This window comes from Neoarius graeffei, chromosome 13, assembly GCF_027579695.1.
Source record: "Neoarius graeffei isolate fNeoGra1 chromosome 13, fNeoGra1.pri, whole genome shotgun sequence".
Taxonomy (NCBI): domain Eukaryota; kingdom Metazoa; phylum Chordata; class Actinopteri; order Siluriformes; family Ariidae; genus Neoarius; species Neoarius graeffei.
Genome location: NC_083581.1, coordinates 64,300,799 through 64,318,644, shown reverse-complemented (window position 1 = coordinate 64,318,644; position 17,846 = coordinate 64,300,799). Strand labels below are relative to the sequence as shown.

General features: G+C 42.5%; 1 protein-coding gene across 5 annotated transcripts in view; it reads left to right on the top strand.

Annotated features, from left to right (window-relative positions):
- The window catches only part of arhgef19 (Rho guanine nucleotide exchange factor (GEF) 19), a 51,093-nt gene that overhangs the window by 31,810 nt on the left and 1,437 nt on the right, over positions 1-17,846 (top strand). For 3 of the 5 annotated variants that reach the window (XM_060938318.1, XM_060938315.1, XM_060938317.1), the window contains 14 exons: positions 4,467-5,115; positions 5,399-5,947; positions 6,106-6,238; positions 6,340-6,419; positions 6,506-6,747; positions 6,842-7,002; positions 8,780-8,932; positions 9,185-9,314; positions 9,459-9,533; positions 11,273-11,362; positions 11,449-11,612; positions 11,864-12,022; positions 16,602-16,675; positions 17,541-17,645. In XM_060938318.1, the coding sequence (XP_060794301.1) occupies positions 4,488-5,115; positions 5,399-5,947; positions 6,106-6,238; positions 6,340-6,419; positions 6,506-6,747; positions 6,842-7,002; positions 8,780-8,932; positions 9,185-9,314; positions 9,459-9,533; positions 11,273-11,362; positions 11,449-11,612; positions 11,864-12,022; positions 16,602-16,675; positions 17,541-17,645 (2,743 nt within the window). In that variant the 5' untranslated portion in view covers positions 4,467-4,487. Of the gene's footprint in view, positions 1-1,944; positions 1,994-4,466; positions 5,116-5,398; positions 5,948-6,105; positions 6,239-6,339; positions 6,420-6,505; positions 6,748-6,841; positions 7,003-8,779; positions 8,933-9,184; positions 9,315-9,458; positions 9,534-11,272; positions 11,363-11,448; positions 11,613-11,863; positions 12,023-16,601; positions 16,676-17,540; positions 17,646-17,846 lie in introns of those variants that run through there. The other 2 variants (XM_060938316.1, XM_060938319.1) reach the window with 2 other exon arrangements.

Sequence of the window (17,846 nt, the reverse complement as noted above, 5' to 3'; positions counted from 1 at the left end):
ACTCCGCACAGAAAGGCCCTCGCCGGCCCCGGGGCTCGAACCCAGGACCTTCTTGCTGTGAGGCGACAGCGCTAACCACTACACCACCGTGCCGCCAAAGTACAAATTGTAAATAAAAATGGAATGCAATAATTTACAAATCTCAAAAACTGATATTGTATTCACAATAGAACATAGACAACATATCAAATGTCGAAAGTGAGGCATTTTGAAATTTCATGACAGCAACACATCTAAAAAAAAAAGTTGGGACAGGGGCAATAAGAGGCTGGAAAAGTTAAAGGTACAAAAAAGGAACAGCTGGAGGACCAAACTGCAACTCATTAGGTCAATTGGCAATAGGTCATTAACATGACTGGGCATAAAAAGAGCATCTTGGAGTGGCAGCGGCTCTCAGAAGTAAAGATGGGAAGAGGATCACCAATCCCCCAATTCTGCGCCGACAAATAGTGGAGCAATATCAGAAAGGAGTTCGACAGTGTAAAATTGCAAAGAGTTTGAACACATCATCATCTACAGTGCATAATATCATCAAAAGATTCAGAGAATCTGGAAGAATCTCTGTGCGTAAGGGTCAAGGCCGGAAAACCATACTGGGTGCCCGTGATCTTTGGGCCCTTAGACGGCACTGCATCACATACAGGCATGCTTCTGTATTGGAAATCACAAAATGGGCTCAGGAATATTTCCAGAGAACATTATCTGTGAACAAAATTCACAGTGCCATCCGCCGTTGCCAGCTAAAACTCTATAGTTCAAAGAAGAAGCCATATCTAAACACGATCCAGAAGCGCAGACGTCTTCTCTGGGCCAAGGCTCATTTAAAATGGACTGCGGCAAAGTGGAAAACTGTTCTGTGGTCAGACGAATCAAAATTTGAAGTTCTTTATGGAAATCAGGGACGCCGTGTCATTCGGACTAAAGAGGAGAAGGACAACCCAAGTTGTTATCAGCGCTCAGTTCAGAAGCCTGCATCTCTGATGGTATGGGGTTGCATTAGTGCGTGTGGCATGGGCAGCTTACACATCTGGAAAGACACCATCAATGCTGAAAGGTATATCCAGGTTCTAGAGCAACATATGCTCCCATCCAGACGACGTCTCTTTCAGGGAAGACCTTGCATTTTCCAACATGACAATGCCAAACCACATACTGCATCAATTACAGCATCATGGCTGCGTAGAAGAAGGGTCCGGGTACTGAACTGGCCAGCCTGCAGTCCAGATCTTTCACCCATAGAAAACATTTGGCGCATCATAAAACGGAAGATACGACAAAAAAGACCCAAGACAGTTGAACAACTAGAATCCTACATTACTGTAGACAAGAATGGGTTAACATTCCTATCCCTAAACTTGAGCAACTTGTCTCCTCAGTCCCCAGACGTTTACAGACTGTTGTAAAAGGGGATGTCTCACAGTGGTAAACATGGCCTTGTCCCAACTTTTTTGAGATGTGTTGTTGCCATCACATTTAAAATCACGTAATTTTTCTCTTTAAATGATATATTTTCTCAGTTTAAACATTTGATATGTCATCTATGTTCTATTCTGAATAAAATATGGAATTTTGAAACTTCCACATCATTGCATTCTGTTTTTATCTACAGTTTGTACTTTGTCCCAACTTTTTTGGAATCGGGGTTGTACCATCATAGATTTGATTTTATTGTATTGCATCTCATTGTATGCCCACTTAGTAGTTGTAAAGTTTCTAGAGGTTTAATAATTAAAGAATGAATCAACTTTGGAAAATCATATCTTAAATGTACTCAGGCATGAGGAACCTTTGCACTGCAGTAATCTGTGTAGCTGAGTGGGTTTAGTTTACCGATCAAATCTCTACTCATTTTGAATTGTATTTGGTTTTGTGTGTGTGTGTGTGTGTGTACGTACAATCCCAATCTGTTCTCACACCCTCTCAAATCTCCTGTGCACCTAACAGCCCTCTCCATCTGAGAATAAAGAGATCCTTTGTTTGGCACAGTGAACAGGTAACCATTTGTGCAGTATGTGCTCTGTGTTGTGTGCATGCGTGATTGTAATGTGTGTTCAGTGTTGGTGGAGATGGGTTTTAAATTGGCAATGAGTGTGTTCAAAGCAAGTGGACTATATTTTATGCTTGTCATGCCAAATTTGTCCCAGGAGTGTCTTTGCTGCAATTCCTATGAGTAGCAGAACTAATATTTCAGTGCTGGTAGAAACAAAACCAGAAATGAAAAGAGAAAGAAAAATGCACTTCTACGTTCTTTGTGTGGGGGAGTAGAGATTTATCAGAGATTTTCTTCTATTCACCTTAAGGCCCTGTGTATAACAGGCATTTAATTAATGTACATAAGGATTTTTCACCCTGAAGGTCATACAATTGAGTGTAAAATTTTGCATCTCCATGGTCTGTGTAAAATAGAGGACCAAATAATCTGAAATATAAGGCAGAATCAACAAAATGGTAGTTTGGAATAATTTGAAATTAACCTTAAAAAAAAAGCGTATGCAAAAAGATATAAGGCAACTTGCTAGAAATATTTATATCATGTTCATTAAGGGAAATGCAAACATTTGACTTGATATCAATTATGTTTTTCACAATTAATATCAACATATATTATTGGATTTTGACTTGTGTATGGGCGGCACAGTGGTGTAGTGGTTAGCGCTGTCGCCTCACAGCAAGAAGGTCCTGGGTTCGAGCCCCGGGGCCGGCGAGGGCCTTTCTGTGTGGAGTTTGCATGTTCTCCCCGTGTCTGCGTGGGTTTCCTCCGGGTGCTCCGGTTTCCCCCACAGTCCAAAGACATGCAGGTTAGGTTAACTGGTGACTCTAAATTGACCGTAGGTGTGAATGGTTGTCTGTGTCTATGTGTCAGCCCTGTGATGACCTGGCGACTTGTCCAGGGTGTACCCCGCCTTTCGCCCGTAGTCAACTGGGATAGGCTCCAGCTTGCCTGTGACCCTGTAGAAGGATAAAGCGGCTAGAGATAATGAGATGAGATGAGACTTGTGTATGCATAACAGTCAGTAAAGATAGTGAGCTCAGGATTCTTTACCTAGACGACCCCTGCAAGCATTGTCCCGAAGTTTAAAAAAACATGCATGCATATTTTTTTGAATCAGCAAAGACCCAAAGAAGGTTTGGATCAGTTACAGTGACACGCACAGTAACCAAGTTACAGTATCTTTAGTCAAGGCACAGAATCGGCACACAAGTACAGATACTCCACTGACCTAGTTTCTTTGTACAAAACAAGGGATGTTTGTGGAGAAAAAGAAGGACAAGAAGAGAGTAACAGATCTTCTGATAATGAGATGATTTTGACACACCCTTCAATTTGTTCAGCAATAGCACTCTGGACTCTGGACTTCTGGATGGTGTCTCTTGGCTGTGAGCTGGTGCTGTAGTGGCCATGCAGGAGGAATAGTGTCTGGGATGAACGTGGCAGAAGCATAGGGAGGGGGATAAGTACAGGGGCTGAGAGCCGAGAAACCACACTCTTTAATTAAAGCAGGAAGACACAGCATTGAAGCTCTGACAGGAGCCCAACCAAACATAGGGGGAGGAGAACAGTCTGCTCTAAAGTTAGCTTTACCCAGCAACACCAGGATGTGCACTGACAGATGGATGAGATGGGCTTTGGTGTGTCCAAGCCTGCCCTGGTAAGGAGAAATTATCCAGATGAATGTGATCTTCTGTATATGAGAAAGCATGCAGATGGTTCATATACAATCTTAAAGGTTCCCTTTAGGACCCTATAGCATTTTTCAGTTTGTCTCTCTGGAGAAACCCTACATGTTCTATGCAGAGGATTTTCCATCCATCCATTATCTGTAATCACTTATCCTGTGCAGGGTCGCAGGCAAGCTGGAGCCTATCCTAGCTGACTATAGGCAAGAGGCGGGGTACACCCTGGACAAGTCACTAAATCATCACAGGGCCAACACATAGTGACAAACAACACTTCACACTCATGGTCAATTTAGAGCTACCATTTAACCTAACCTGCACGTCCTTGGACTGTGGGGGAAAACGGAGCACCCGAAGGAAACCCACGCAGACACAGGGAGAACTTGCAAACTCCACACAGAAAGGCCCCCATCAGCTACTGGGCTCAAACCCAGAACCTTCTTGCTATGAGACAACAGTGCTAACCACTACACCACCATGCTGCCCGCAGAAGATTTTGCTTTCTCAAAATTTTGCAAGTTGAACCCATTTATAAAGTAAAGAACTATCCAAGCAACCACCAAGGAACTCTTTTATTCTAAGGAGTGAGACATTTAATCATTGAACATTCCAGATAAGCTATATATGAAGCTGGGGAAACACTTGCCAAGATGTCTTTTTTTTTATCATATAATGTATGATAAATGTAGCATTTTTAAAATATCGGACCTAGAAATTACAATTATGTACTACATCCATTTTGTCCTGTAACTGATTCTCTCTATATATATTTTATATCACCCCTATAGCTCCCATGTATCATCTAAGTCATGCTCCCTGGCTATGGATTCTCTCCTCTCCCTGACTTCCAGCCTCACCTCCACGCGTTCTGTTGCCGAGGGGAGATCTCTGCAATGTGGATCCCTGGTTCACCCGAGTCCCAGGCTCTGAACAACTCCCAGGAGAACAGGCCTCTCCTGCGCCAGCACATTGCCGTGTGTCAGCAGGAGACACTAGCCTTCATTGACCTTCAGCAGCCTAAAACAAATGGCTTTTGTTCCTCATCATCTTTGAGAAGACGCAGTTCCTTGCCCTGCTCCTCTGGCTCGCCTCACAATAGGCCTTCCTCAAACTACTGCCAAAATGGACAGACACATGCAAACACAGCCTATGTGAAATTTGGCCAGGATGGACATAATGTGGAAGAAGTTCAGGATAAAATCAGAGCACCCTCTGTGGACTCACTTAAGACAGACTCTGAAAAACTCTTCCCACAGTGTAGTCCCAAAGATCTGTTCCTTCCCCTGTCACCAATGTTTGTGTCCAGGAACAGGGACTCTGTGGACTCTCAGCAGCCCAGCTCTCCTTGCTCCTCAGCAAGCTCAGAGCTACAGAGCCATGATCAGTTTCGTCTACAGAGACGAACATCACAGGGGTCTTCAAAGGAGAAGTCTATACGTAAGTGGCACCATAATTTAGCTACTTCATGGTACATTCTTGTCTTAGAAAGAAACTGTGGGTTAAATAGTTTAATGCTTTAGTCACATTTATGGCCAACTATATCTAAAAGAAGTATAGCAGGCAACCTATTTCCACTCATAATTTTCACACCACTGTTTTATAATTTGAGATATTTTTCCAGAGATAATTCATTGGTATATTGTGATACTATGATTTTTTTTAAAATTAAAAGTCTGTGTTCTTTAATTACCAATCCTGCAACTCATGTATCATTTGACAGGGCGCAAGATGAGAGTGTACTCACCTGACAGTGTAAGCGATGACTCTCTAAACAGTCCAGTACTTGAATGTGACTATCTGTTCCCTGGATCCTTTGAGTCCTTCATAGAAGGAGAGTTGGGATTAGTGGGCTCCACTGTGCCCACATCCCAGAACTCCAGCTCTTTGTTAGATTTAGAAGAAGAATTCACTCTTCCTTCCATCTCTTCCCCACCATTGCTGGCTTCAGATCCCCCGACTGAGGATACGGCACTGGGGGAAAGGACAAGTGAGGGAGGGGTAGGAGAAATGAACTTGGGGGATGGTGGGCCTCTACAAGGGTCAGTCTTCTTAAGTGGATGCTCCTTGCCTCATGTGCACTCCCATCCCATGCCCCTGCCTCGATCCCGTTCCTCAGATCATGAACGCCGGCGATTCTCGGCCTCTGAACTCATATCACGCTTGCAGCTTTCACAGAGGAAAAACTCTTTCACCCTAAAGCTGGGAAAGTCACTGTCTGCCCGTGTGACCTCCCGGGATCGTCATCAACCTGTAAACTCTGGTCCAGACTGTGAGTGCTTTCAAAACTTAGCATATCTCCTCTCCAAACTAAGGCATTATGGAAGGATTTTGCCTACCATTTGATATAGTGGAGAAGTTATGTGTCAGTTCTCTTGTCATTTTGGCATATGGATGTTACTCAACCCCTCAACCAATTTCTGTTTGTAGACAAACCCAACACCAGGCAGCGCCTTTCAGCGGGTTCAAGTGACAGCACGCCACACAGCCCGGTGGGATCTGCACCACCACTGCCCTCTGCTGATAGCACTCTGCCACAGCATAGGAAAAGCTCCAAGCTCAGGTGATCATACCCCTCAGCCATCATTCTTCTGAGTATCTCAACCAGCAGTCTAGAATCCTATCATTCAACAATTTTGTTGCTTTTTATTCTCATCTGCACAGTATGAGAAAAGATTCAATTGATGAGGATACAGGCACCTCACTTCGAAGTCCCAAACGCCTGTCACGCTTTCTGCCTAGTTGTAAGTGTGACCTTAAGGAGTGTTAAAAAATGTTTGTCATAATTGTAACTACACATTTCCTTCATCCTCCCTTTTTTCTGTGTCAGTGGTCCTGTATCAAGAGTACAGTGATGTCGCAATTAATCGTGAGATCCAGAGACAGCAGGGAGCTGAACCTGGAATGGAAGATGACCGGGCTGGGGACAGTCCATCCCCCAGCAATCTCTCTCCCTCCAGTTCCTTTTGTTCATCACGGGGCTCTGCCTTCTCCCTCTGGCAGGACATTCCTGATGTGCGCAGCAGTGGACAGCTGGACAATTTCAGCAATGAGGAGCGCAAGCTGCAAGAAGTAATGCCAGTGCTGCAGTCAGTTGATCAATATACTTTTCGACTTTTCTTAACTTGGTACTTTTTGGACTTATCCACTTTATCTCTCACTTCAGGCTAAGTTTGAGCTGGTGACAAGTGAAGCTTCTTACATACGCAGCTTGACCATAGCGGTTGACCACTTCATGATGTCTTCAGAACTGAATGAGTGCTTGGGGGCTCAAGAGAAACAGTGGCTTTTCTCCAAATTGCCTGATGTCAAGGACGTCAGTGAGAAGTATGTAAACAGGATATACAACCCCGATTCCAAAAAAGTTGGGACAAAGTACAAATTGTAAATAAAAATGGAATGCAATAATTTACAAATCTCAAAAACTGATATTGTATTCACAATAGAACATAGACAACATATCAAATATCGAAAGTGAGACATTTTGAAATTTCATGCCAAATATTGGCTCATTTGAAATTTCATGACAGCAACACATCTCAAAAAAGTTGGGACAGGGGCAATAAGAGGCTGGAAAAGTTAAAGGTACAAAAAAGGAACAGCTGGAGGACCAAATTGCAACTCATTAGGTCAATTGGCAATAGGTCATTAACATGACTGGGTATAAAAAGAGCATCTTGGAGTGTCAGCGGCTCTCAGAAGTAAAGATGGGAAGAGGATCACCAATCCCCCTAATTCTTCATCGACAAATAGTGGAGCAATATCAGAAAGGAGTTCGACAGTGTAAAATTGCAGAGTTTGAACATATCATCATCTACAGTGCATAATATCATCAAAAGATTCAGAGAATCTGGAAGAATCTCTGTGCGTAAGGGTCAAAGCCGGAAAACCATACTGGGTGCCCGTGATCTTCAGGCCCTTAGACGGCACTGCATCACATACAGGCATGCTTCTGTATTGGAAATCACAAAATGGGCTCAGGAATATTTCCAGAGAGCATTATCTGTGAACACAATTCACCGTGCCATCCACCGTTGCCAGCTAAAACTCTATAGTTCAAAGAAGAAGCCGTATCTAAACATGATCCAGAAGCGCAGACGTCTTCTCTGGGCCAAGGCTCATTTAAAATGGACTGTGGCAAAGTGGAAAACTGTTCTGTGGTCAGACGAATCAAAATTTGAAGTTCTTTATGGAAATCAGGGATGCTGTGTCATTCGGACTAAAGAGGAGAAGGACGACCCAAGTTGTCATCAGCGCTCAGTTCAGAAGCCTGCATCTCTGATCGTATGGGGTTGCATTAGTGCGTGTGGCATGGGCAGCTTACACATCTGGAAAGACACCATCAGTGCTGAAAGGTATATCCAGGTTCTAGAGCAACATACGCTCCCATCCAGATGACGTCTCTTTCAGGGAAGACCTTGCATTTTCCAACATGACAATGCCAAACCACATACTGCATCAATTACAGCATCATGGCTGCGTAGAAGAAGGGTCTGGGTATTGAACTGGCCAGCCTGCAGTCCAGATCTTTCACCCATAGAAAACATTTGGTGCATCATAAAACGGAAGATACGACAAAAAAGACCTAAGACAGTTGAGCAACTAGAATCCTACATTAGACAGAATGGGTTAACATTCCTATCCCTAAACTTGAGCAACTTGTCTCCTCAGTCCCCAGACGTTTACAGACTGTTGTAAAGAGAAAAGGGGATGTCTCACAGTGGTAAACATGGCCTTGTCCCAACTTTTTTGAGATGTGTTGTTGTCATGAAATTTAAAATCACCTAATTTTTCTCTTTAAATGATACGTTTTCTCAGTTTAAACATTTGATATGTCATCTATGTTCTATTCTGAATAAAATATGGAATTTTGAAACTTCCACATCATTGCATTCCATTTTTATTTACAATTTGTACTTTGTCCCAACTTTTTTGGAATCGGGGTTGTATGAAGTAAGCATGGTAGCTGTGTTTTTAGTGACATCTCCTTACATCTGTCACTTTTTATCAAATTATTTCTATAAATGAATTACATACACTCCTTCTGTCTCTTTGCCTTTGTTACTTTTTTCCTCTTATTCTTCCCTACTGATTTTTCCACTAGATTTCTACAGGATCTTGAGCACCGTTTAGAGGCAGACATCTTGCGCTTTGATGTGTGTGACATTGTCCTGGACCACTGCCCGGCACTACGGAGAGTTTACCTTCCTTACGTTACTAACCAGGCCTACCAGGAGCAGACGTACCAACGGCTTCTGTAAGCAGTTTTACTCACTGAACCTTATTTACATACAGTAGGGCCAATGGGGAATCCATTTCATCGTCATTGTGCAGTCGATGGCTTGGAGTTGACAGAAGCTTAGGCTGATATTTGGGTAAAATTCCTTGCTCAAGGATACAATGTGACTGGTCAGTGGAAGAGGACTTTATGTAGAGCACTAGAGCAGAGCAAGAGTAAGGTAACTTTGATGCTCTTCAACCAGGAATTGATCATTTTTCTTTTTCACAGACAAGAGAATCCTCGCTTCCCGGGAATCCTTGCTCGTCTGGAGGAGGACCCGATATGCCAGCGCCTTCCTCTTACATCATTCCTCATTCTGCCTTTTCAGAGGATCACACGGCTCAAAATGCTGGTGGAGGTGGGCAGCATATCCTCTAACCAATTATTGATCTTTCCTCATTACTAAATCCTGGGTATTTTACAAGAATGGGAGATATTCCCTTTACAATTTTACCAAATCATCTCTACAGACCAACATAGGACTGATTTAAACTTGTTACAGAACATTCTAAAGAGAACAATGCCTGGGTCGCGAGATGAGGATACAGCCACCAAAGCGTTTAATGAACTGAAAAAGGTAAGTATTTTAATTCTCTTTAAAAAAATGCAAACCCCTGATCCATTTTGAGATGGACAATGTAAAATTTTAAATAATGGATATGCTAAGGAGATACAGTGTCTTGCAAAAATATTCATCCCCCTTGGTGTTTGTCCGATTTTATTGCATTACAAGCTGGAATTAAAATGGATTTTTGGGGGGTTAGCACCATTTGATTTACACAACATGCCTACAACTTTAAAGGTGCAAATTGTTGTTTTATTGTGACATAAACAATAAATTAAGAATAAAAAACAGAAATCTGGAGTGTGCACAGGTATTCACCCACCCAAGTCAACACTTTGTAGAGCCACCTTTTGCTGCAATTACAGCTGCAAGTCTCTTGAGGTATGTCTCTATTAGCTTAGCACATCTAGCCACTGGGATTTTTGCCCATTCCTCAAGGCAAAACTGCTCTAACTCCTTCAAGTTAGATGGGTTGCGTTGGTGTACAGCAATCTTCAAGTTATGCCACAGATTCTCAATTGGATTGAGGTCTGAGCTTTGACGAGACCATTCCAAGACATTTAAATGTTTCCCTTTAAACCACTCCAGTGTAGCTTTAGCAGTATGTTTAGGGTCATTGTCCTGCTGGAACATGAACATGTTCCAGTCTCAAACCTCTGGCCAAGTCAAATAGGTTTTCCTCCAGAATTGCCCTGTATTTAGTGCCATCCATCTTTCCTTCAGTCCTGACCCGGTTTCCTGTCCCTGCAGATGAAAAATATCCCCACAGCATGATGCTGCCACCACCATGCTTCACTGTAGGAATGGTGTTCTCAGGGTGTTGGGTTTGCGCCACACATGGCATTTCCCATGATGGCCAAAAAGATCAGTTTTAGTCTAATTTGACCAGAGAATCTTCTTCCATGTGTTTGGGGAGTCTGCCACATGCTGTTGGACAAACTCCAAACATGTTTTCTTCAGCAATGACTTTTTTCTGGCCACTCTTCCATAAAGCCCCACTCTGTAGAGTGTAAGGCTTTAAGTGGTCCTATGGACAGATACTCTCATCTCCACTGTGGATCTTTGCAGCTCCTTCAGTGTTATCTTTGGTATCTTTGTTGTATCTCTGTTTAATGCCCCCCTTGCCCGGTCTGTGAGTTTTGGTGAGCGGCCTTCTCTTGCCAGGTTTGTAGTGGTGACATATTGTTTCTATTTTGCTATTTAATGGTGCTCTCGTGGGATAGTCAAAGTTTGGGATATTTTTATAACCCAACCCTGATCTATACTTCTCCACACCTGACCTGTTTGGAGGCTCCTTGGTTTTCATGTTGCTTGCTTAGTAGTGTAGCAGAGTCAGGGTCCTTCCAGAACAGGTTGATTTATACAGACATCATATGACAGATCATGTGTCATTTTGATTGCACACAGGTGAATCTTAATCAACTAATTATGTGACTTATGAAGTGAATTGGTTGGACCAGCTCTTATTCAGGGGTTTCATATGTGGGGGGTGAATACTTATGCACACTCCAGATTTTTGTTTTTTCATCTTAATGATTGTTTGTGTCACAATAAAACAACAATTTGCACGTTTAAAGTTGTAGGCATGTTGTGTAAATCAAATGATGCTAACCCTCCCAAAATCCATTTTAATTCCAGCTTGTAATGCAACAAAACAGGGCAAACACCAAGGGGGATGAATACTTTAGAAAGACACTGTAAACAAACTAAGCCTTTACTCTGATTAAATCTCTCCTCATGTGCTGATACAGATTATAAAGGAATGCAACTCCAGTGTGCAATCCATGAAGAGAATGGAGGAACTGATTCATCTCAACAAGAGAATACACTTTGAGGGAAAGGTACTACAGGATATAATGTCATAAATTGCATGGGTAAATCTGATGCATTCTCAAAGTTCATTCTTCTCTCTCTCTCTCTTTTTTAGATTTTCCCTCTCATCTCTCAGTCTCGCTGGTTAGTAAAACATGGCGAGCTGTTAGAGGTGGATACACAAACCATGAGCATATCCGGGTCAAAGTTTAAACTGCCAACACGTCCTGTGTATCTGCACCTGTTTAATGACTGCCTCTTACTGTCCCGAAGAAAAGAGTGAGTGATTTATGAAAACATGGCACTGTGGGAAAGTTAGTAAAAGAGAGTTACATCTGGTTTTTTTTGGTCCGAACCTGTGTTGTTGTCTTTTATCCCCCTCCTCACAGTTGCAGTGTTAGCAAAAGTCAGCATTTTCTCTAAACCACTCATTAAGTGCTGACTGGCAACTAACTAAACATCATTCTGACACAGAATATAGTTTATAAATTAGGATGGTAACACAGTGCTATTGTTTCTCCCCCCTGCAGCACATGGAAATTCATGGTGTTTGTGCATGCTAAGATTGGTGAGCTAAAAGTGAAGGACTTGAGTCAGAAGCTTCAGGGCATCTCAGGCTTCATCTTCCTTCTGCAGCTGTGTGAAGGCCAGCAGCTCAAATACCAGATCCTACTCAAGTCACAAACAGAGTGAGGCTTATATTCCTTCAAACTCACAACCAAGTGCTCCTGGTGCCTTGAGCACTGTGAGCTAAACTGATTATTTACTTGTTTTACATGTAGTATGGGGCGGCATAATGGTGTAGTCCAGGGCTTTTCAAAGTGTGGGGCGCGCCCCCCCTGGGGGGCACCAGAGTTCTTCAGGGGGGGCGCAACGTGAGGAGCCTTTACCAGAGACAAAATGGATCGATTTTTAGTACCTAAAGCTACAGTGAGTGAGGAGACAGAGTTTGGGCCAAGCAAAAAAACCCAGAGCCTCCAGGATGTTGCGATTTGCAACTTCAGCGCAAATTCAACCAATCCCCGCGAATTCAGGGCGGTGTTACAATTATATCCAATCACCGCAACTTTCCTGCAAATTTGACCAATCGTTGGCGTCGTCTTGAAGTGACGTCGACAGACTACCTTCCGCCTTACTTCCGTGTTTACGTTCAAGAGAAGCAGCATGCGCGCAGTGTTGCCAGATTGGTTTTAAGTGCATTTTGGCAGATTTTTAACATATTTTGGACTGGAAAACGTCAGCAGTATCTGGCAACACTGCATGATGTGCGAGTCAGTGTTTATGTAGGCTTAAATTCTGTTACTGAAAGTGTGTTATGTTTACAGTGAAGGACTGTGTGCACTTTATTTTTATTTTTTTACTTAATACAGGAAAGTAATGGATGCCAACATTTTTGCCAAAATGGTATTTTATTTTCCATTGTTTAGGCAGCTTCAGCATCATACTGTGAGATTCTGTTCAAATTGTTTTTTTTCTTCTATGAAGCCTGAGCCATTTATTTTATTAGTTTATAATTATTGTTTCATTTAGTCTTCAGGAGAGACTGCCTGCACACAGTACTAGTATTAATAGTTTTTTTTTCTTACATGAAAGCTGAGGCATTTATATTATATTTTAAGGTAACTTCATGTTGTGCTGTGAGGTTCTCTGCACTATAACTTTTGAACCAACAGGTGCATTTGGATAAGTAAAGCCTATTTTTCTGCATTTTTTGTAGTCCTGGTAATCTTTTATATTGGTAAAGTTGTTTATAGGACCATTTCTCAGTGTCTTTGTTTTTTAATCAATAGTTTTTCAGTAATAACTTAATATTTAACATATCACTCAATTTTAATCACAAAAAGAGAAAATCGCAACAATTTCTCGCAACTTTCACTTCCTCCCGCAATGTAATCGCAACAAAAACCTAAAAAACACCGCAACTTTCATCGCAATTTTTTTGGGAACCCCCCCCGCAACATCAGACATTTTAGCCCACAACAATCACAAAAAAGGCCCGCGGAATCCTGGGGGGACTGGAAAAAGAAGGAAGTATGACCACGATTATTTAAAGTTTAGATTTTCATGGACTAGATCTGAAGATGCTCCACTGCCACAGTGTGTCGTCTGCCAAGAGGTGCTAGCTAACGATGCTATGAGATGTTTAAAATGTGTAAAACAAGATGTTTTAAAAAGCACAGATGTTTAAAATGTGAAAAAGAAAAAAAATGTGTACAACAACCATTTTTTTTTTTAAATACGAATGGAACATTAAGTATAGCAACAACAAAAATTGTAGGGGGGGCGCTGTTGTTTATTTGCTCTCCGAGGGGGGGCTGACTCTCCCACACTTTGAAAACCCCTGGTATAGTGGTTAGCACTATTGCCTCACAGCAAGAAGGTTCTGGGTTCAAGCCCAGCGGCCGGAGAGGGCCTTTCTGTGTGGCGTTTGCATGTTCTTCTGGTCTCTGCATGGGTTTCCTCTGGGTGCTCCAATTTCCCCTACAGACCAAAGACATGCAGGTTAGGTTAACTGGTGACTCTAAATTGACCGTAGGTGTGAATGTGAGTGTGAATGGTTGTCTGTGTCTATGTGTCAGCCCTGTGATGATCTGGCGACTTGTCCAGGGTGTACCCCGCCTTTCGCCCATAGTCAGCTGGGATAGGCTCCAGCTTGCCTGCAACCCTATACAGGATAAGTGGCTACAGATAATGGATAGATATGTAGTATGTGTTTAACAAATACAAAATTTCACAAGCTTTTTTTTTTTCAATTATACCTTCTGATTTTACTTTAACTGATAATAAATTATTAACAAGTTCTGCCATTGTAATGGGTTCTTCCTCCAGTGCCTTGCTTTAAGACTAATTACAGATTTAAAGGAGAACTGAAGTCATTTTTAAACTTGCTTTATTTCTTAATTAATGTGTTATTCAATTACATTTTTGGTTTTAGTAACCTTATATCGTGACTCGTATTGGCAACTAATTGCAATTAAATATGATATTTATCGGCCTATTCGGTTTTTAGCCATGTTGAATGTAGTTCGTTTGGTCCACGGCAGGCGTCACTTATCTGCGTGATCTTCACGAGACTTGTGTGAGACTTCGAAACGTGAAGTGTCAGCCAGGTGTCAGTGCCGCCATTTTGAAAACTGTTTTCCAAACAAAAGGAGGAGACATCCTTTTTCCGCTTCTGGTTGAGAGTACATCGTCCACATTCTGGCTGCTGCTTCTCACCGGAGCTTTTATTATTTTATTTTTTCTCTCTTTTTTAATTTAATTTAATTAATTTATTTATTTATTGTGTTTGTGTAGTTTGATGTTTGTTTTTGTTTGAGTGTTTATGTCCGCCGGTTGTGGTGTAGCTCTGGACCCAGTTTTGGGCATCGGTTCCCTCCAGGCCTTGGTTTGCCGTGGGTGATGCCTGTGCTCCTAGCTATGGACTGCAGTGAGCTCGTTGCTCATTTTAACATTGTGGTTGTCCAGCGCTCTGTGCTTTAGTGCTTGGCGTGGTGTTCTGAGTGATGTTGCTCGGTGGTGTTGTGGCGGCTGTGCAGGCGGTTTGGGGCGTACCGGCGCTCTGCGTGGCGGTGCTTCTGTGCTCGCTTTGTAGATCCATGGCGTGGTGTTCCGAGTGATGTTGCCAGCGGCATCGCAGGGGCTGTGCTGGCGGTGTGGGACTTGTTTTCGTGTGCCTTTTGGTGGGACTATGGCTGCTACACCATTGGAATGACATCCTGGCCTCTATTTGGTGGACTTTTTTTTTAAATTAATCAATCAATCAATAAATTAATTAATTAATTTGTTCCCTATAATTGTCTCATCTCATCTCATTATCTCTAGCCGCTTTATCCTGTTCTACAGGGTCACAAGCAAGCTGGAGCCTATCCCAGCTGACTACGGGCGAAAGGCGGGGTACACCCTGGACAAGTCGCCAGGTCATCACAGGGCTGACACATAGACACAGACAACCATTCACACTCACATTCACACCTACGGTCAATTTAGTGTCACCAGTTAACCTAACCTGCATGTCTTTGGACTGTGGGGGAAACCGGAGGAAACCGACGCAGACACGAGAAGAACATGCAAACTACGCACAGAAAGGCCCTCGCGGGCCACGGGGCTCGAACCCAGACCTTCTTGCTGTGAGGCGACAGCACTAACCACTACACCACTGTGCCGCCCCTATTATTATTATTATTATTATTGCACAAAAACGAGTTTAAATGACGATTACTGCCTACTTTTTTCAAACTTTCCTGATTGCTATCAAAACAAACAAAACTTCTGGCTTGATTACATTAGCGTTCGAAAGAGGGCGCGCACGTCTTTTGACAACGTTGGCAGACGTTCCCCTGTGTCTGAAATCGCTCCCTACTCACTGTATTGGGCACTATATAGTGGGGATGCCATTTTGTAGTGCTGTCCGAAACCTTCGTAAGGATTATTTACACCCTATATAGTGCACTCAAAGTATCCCACAATGCATCACGAAAAGTAGTGTACAATGATGGTCACTACCAAAGCAATATATCCCATCATGCATTGCGGTCGCGCTGAAAGAAATCAAATTAAAAGTCTCAAATCTGATTTAATAAAAGGCAGCGGCAAAGAAGAAAGTATTCAGCCTTGATTTAAAAAAACTGAAAGATGCAGGTACTTTGTATTGATTAATGTGGGAAATGCACTCAGTATAATATGTATTTATCACAAAAACACATGCATGTACTTATTATTTTGAAAACCCACCAGCCGCCTGATCTGGCACATTTTAATTGTGTGACAGTAATTATGTAAATAACGACATGACGGACTAGTGTCCGAAAGTGTTTTTTCATTTTACCAATGAGCTCACTATATAGTCCTCTATATAGTAATTCCCTATATAGGGAGTAGGGAGTAGTGAATGAGTGAGTGATTTCAGACACAGGGTTGGTCACTTTGATTTCCGCTGTATGTTTTACTTCTGTCCTATGATGTCTTGCACAGGTCTCAGCGAATCTCGTTTATGGCCACTGCTTTGACATATGGACTGATATATTACACAGCATATTTCAAACACTCATAAGTGACAAAATAGCTATCAAAAATGCATTCCTATATTTAATAAAATGAGAGAAATAGAATTTTGATAATAAAAAATTTGCCTTCAGTTCTCCTTTAATTTGTTAAATAAATGAAAAGGAAACTTGTCATAGACTGGATTTTTATAGCAGGGTTGATACTTTGAATCTGCTCTAGCAGCCTTATGTGCTGGTTTTATAAGCATTCCTCTCTGAACAGGAGTGGCAAACAGCGATGGATCACAGCCATGATTCCTCCTGATCCAACTACAGCGCATACAAGTGAAAATGAGGGTAAGATCACTTTTGCATTTACTGCGTTTTATTTCTAAATAAGAAAAAAATGGATATATACTTGTGGGCAGCATGGTGGTGTAGTGGTTAGCACCATCACTTCACAGCAAGAAGGTTATGGCTTCGAGCCCAGTGGCTGACGGGGGCCTTTCTGTGTGGAGTTTGCATGTTCTCCCTGTGTCTGTGTGGGTTTCCGCTGGGTGCTCCGGTTTCCCCCACAATCCAAAGACGTGCAGGTTAGATTAATTGGTGACTCTAAATTGACCGTGAGTGTGAATGGTTGTTTGTCTCTATGTATCAGCCCTGTGATGACCTGGCGATTTGTCCAGGGTGTACCCCGCCTCTCACCCATAGTCAGCTGGGATAGGCTCCAGCTTGCCCTCGACCCTGCACAGGGTAAGTGGTTATGGATAATGGATGGATGGATATCTCATCTCATCTCATCTCATTATCTCTAGCCGCTTTATCCTTCTACAGGGTCGCAGGCAAGCTGGAGCCTATCCCAGCTGACTATGGGCGAAAGGCGGGGTACACCCTGGACAAGTCGCCAGGTCATCACAGGGCTGACACATAGACACAGACAACCATTCACACTCACATTCACACCTACGGTCAATTTAGAGTCACCAGTTAACCTAACCTGCATGTCTTTGGACTGTGGGGGAAACCGGAGCACCCGGAGGAAACCCACGCGGACACGGGGAGAACATGCAAACTCCGCACAGAAAGGCCCTCGCCGGCCACTGGGCTCGAACCCGGACCTTCTTGCTGTGAGGCGACAGCGCTAACCACTACACCACCGTGCCGCCCATGGATGGATATATATTTGAAATTAAATTTTTGGCTGTGTGTTATGTTCATGCAGATCTATCTCAGGTTCAGTGCATTAAGAGCTACCAGGCCCAGGAACACGATGAACTCACACTGGAGAAGGCGGATGTCCTTCAAGCTAAAACCATTACAAGTGATGGTATGACACAAAATAATGAATATTTTACACTCGGATATTTTTTTTTTTTGTTAGTTAATTAGGTCAAGGCTTTTTTATTGTCATTTCAACCATTTATGATTAGTACAGTACACAGTTAAAACAAAACAACGTTTCTCCAGGACCATGGTGCTACTTTAAACATTACAGGATTACAAATCTACATATAACAACAAAGTGTGA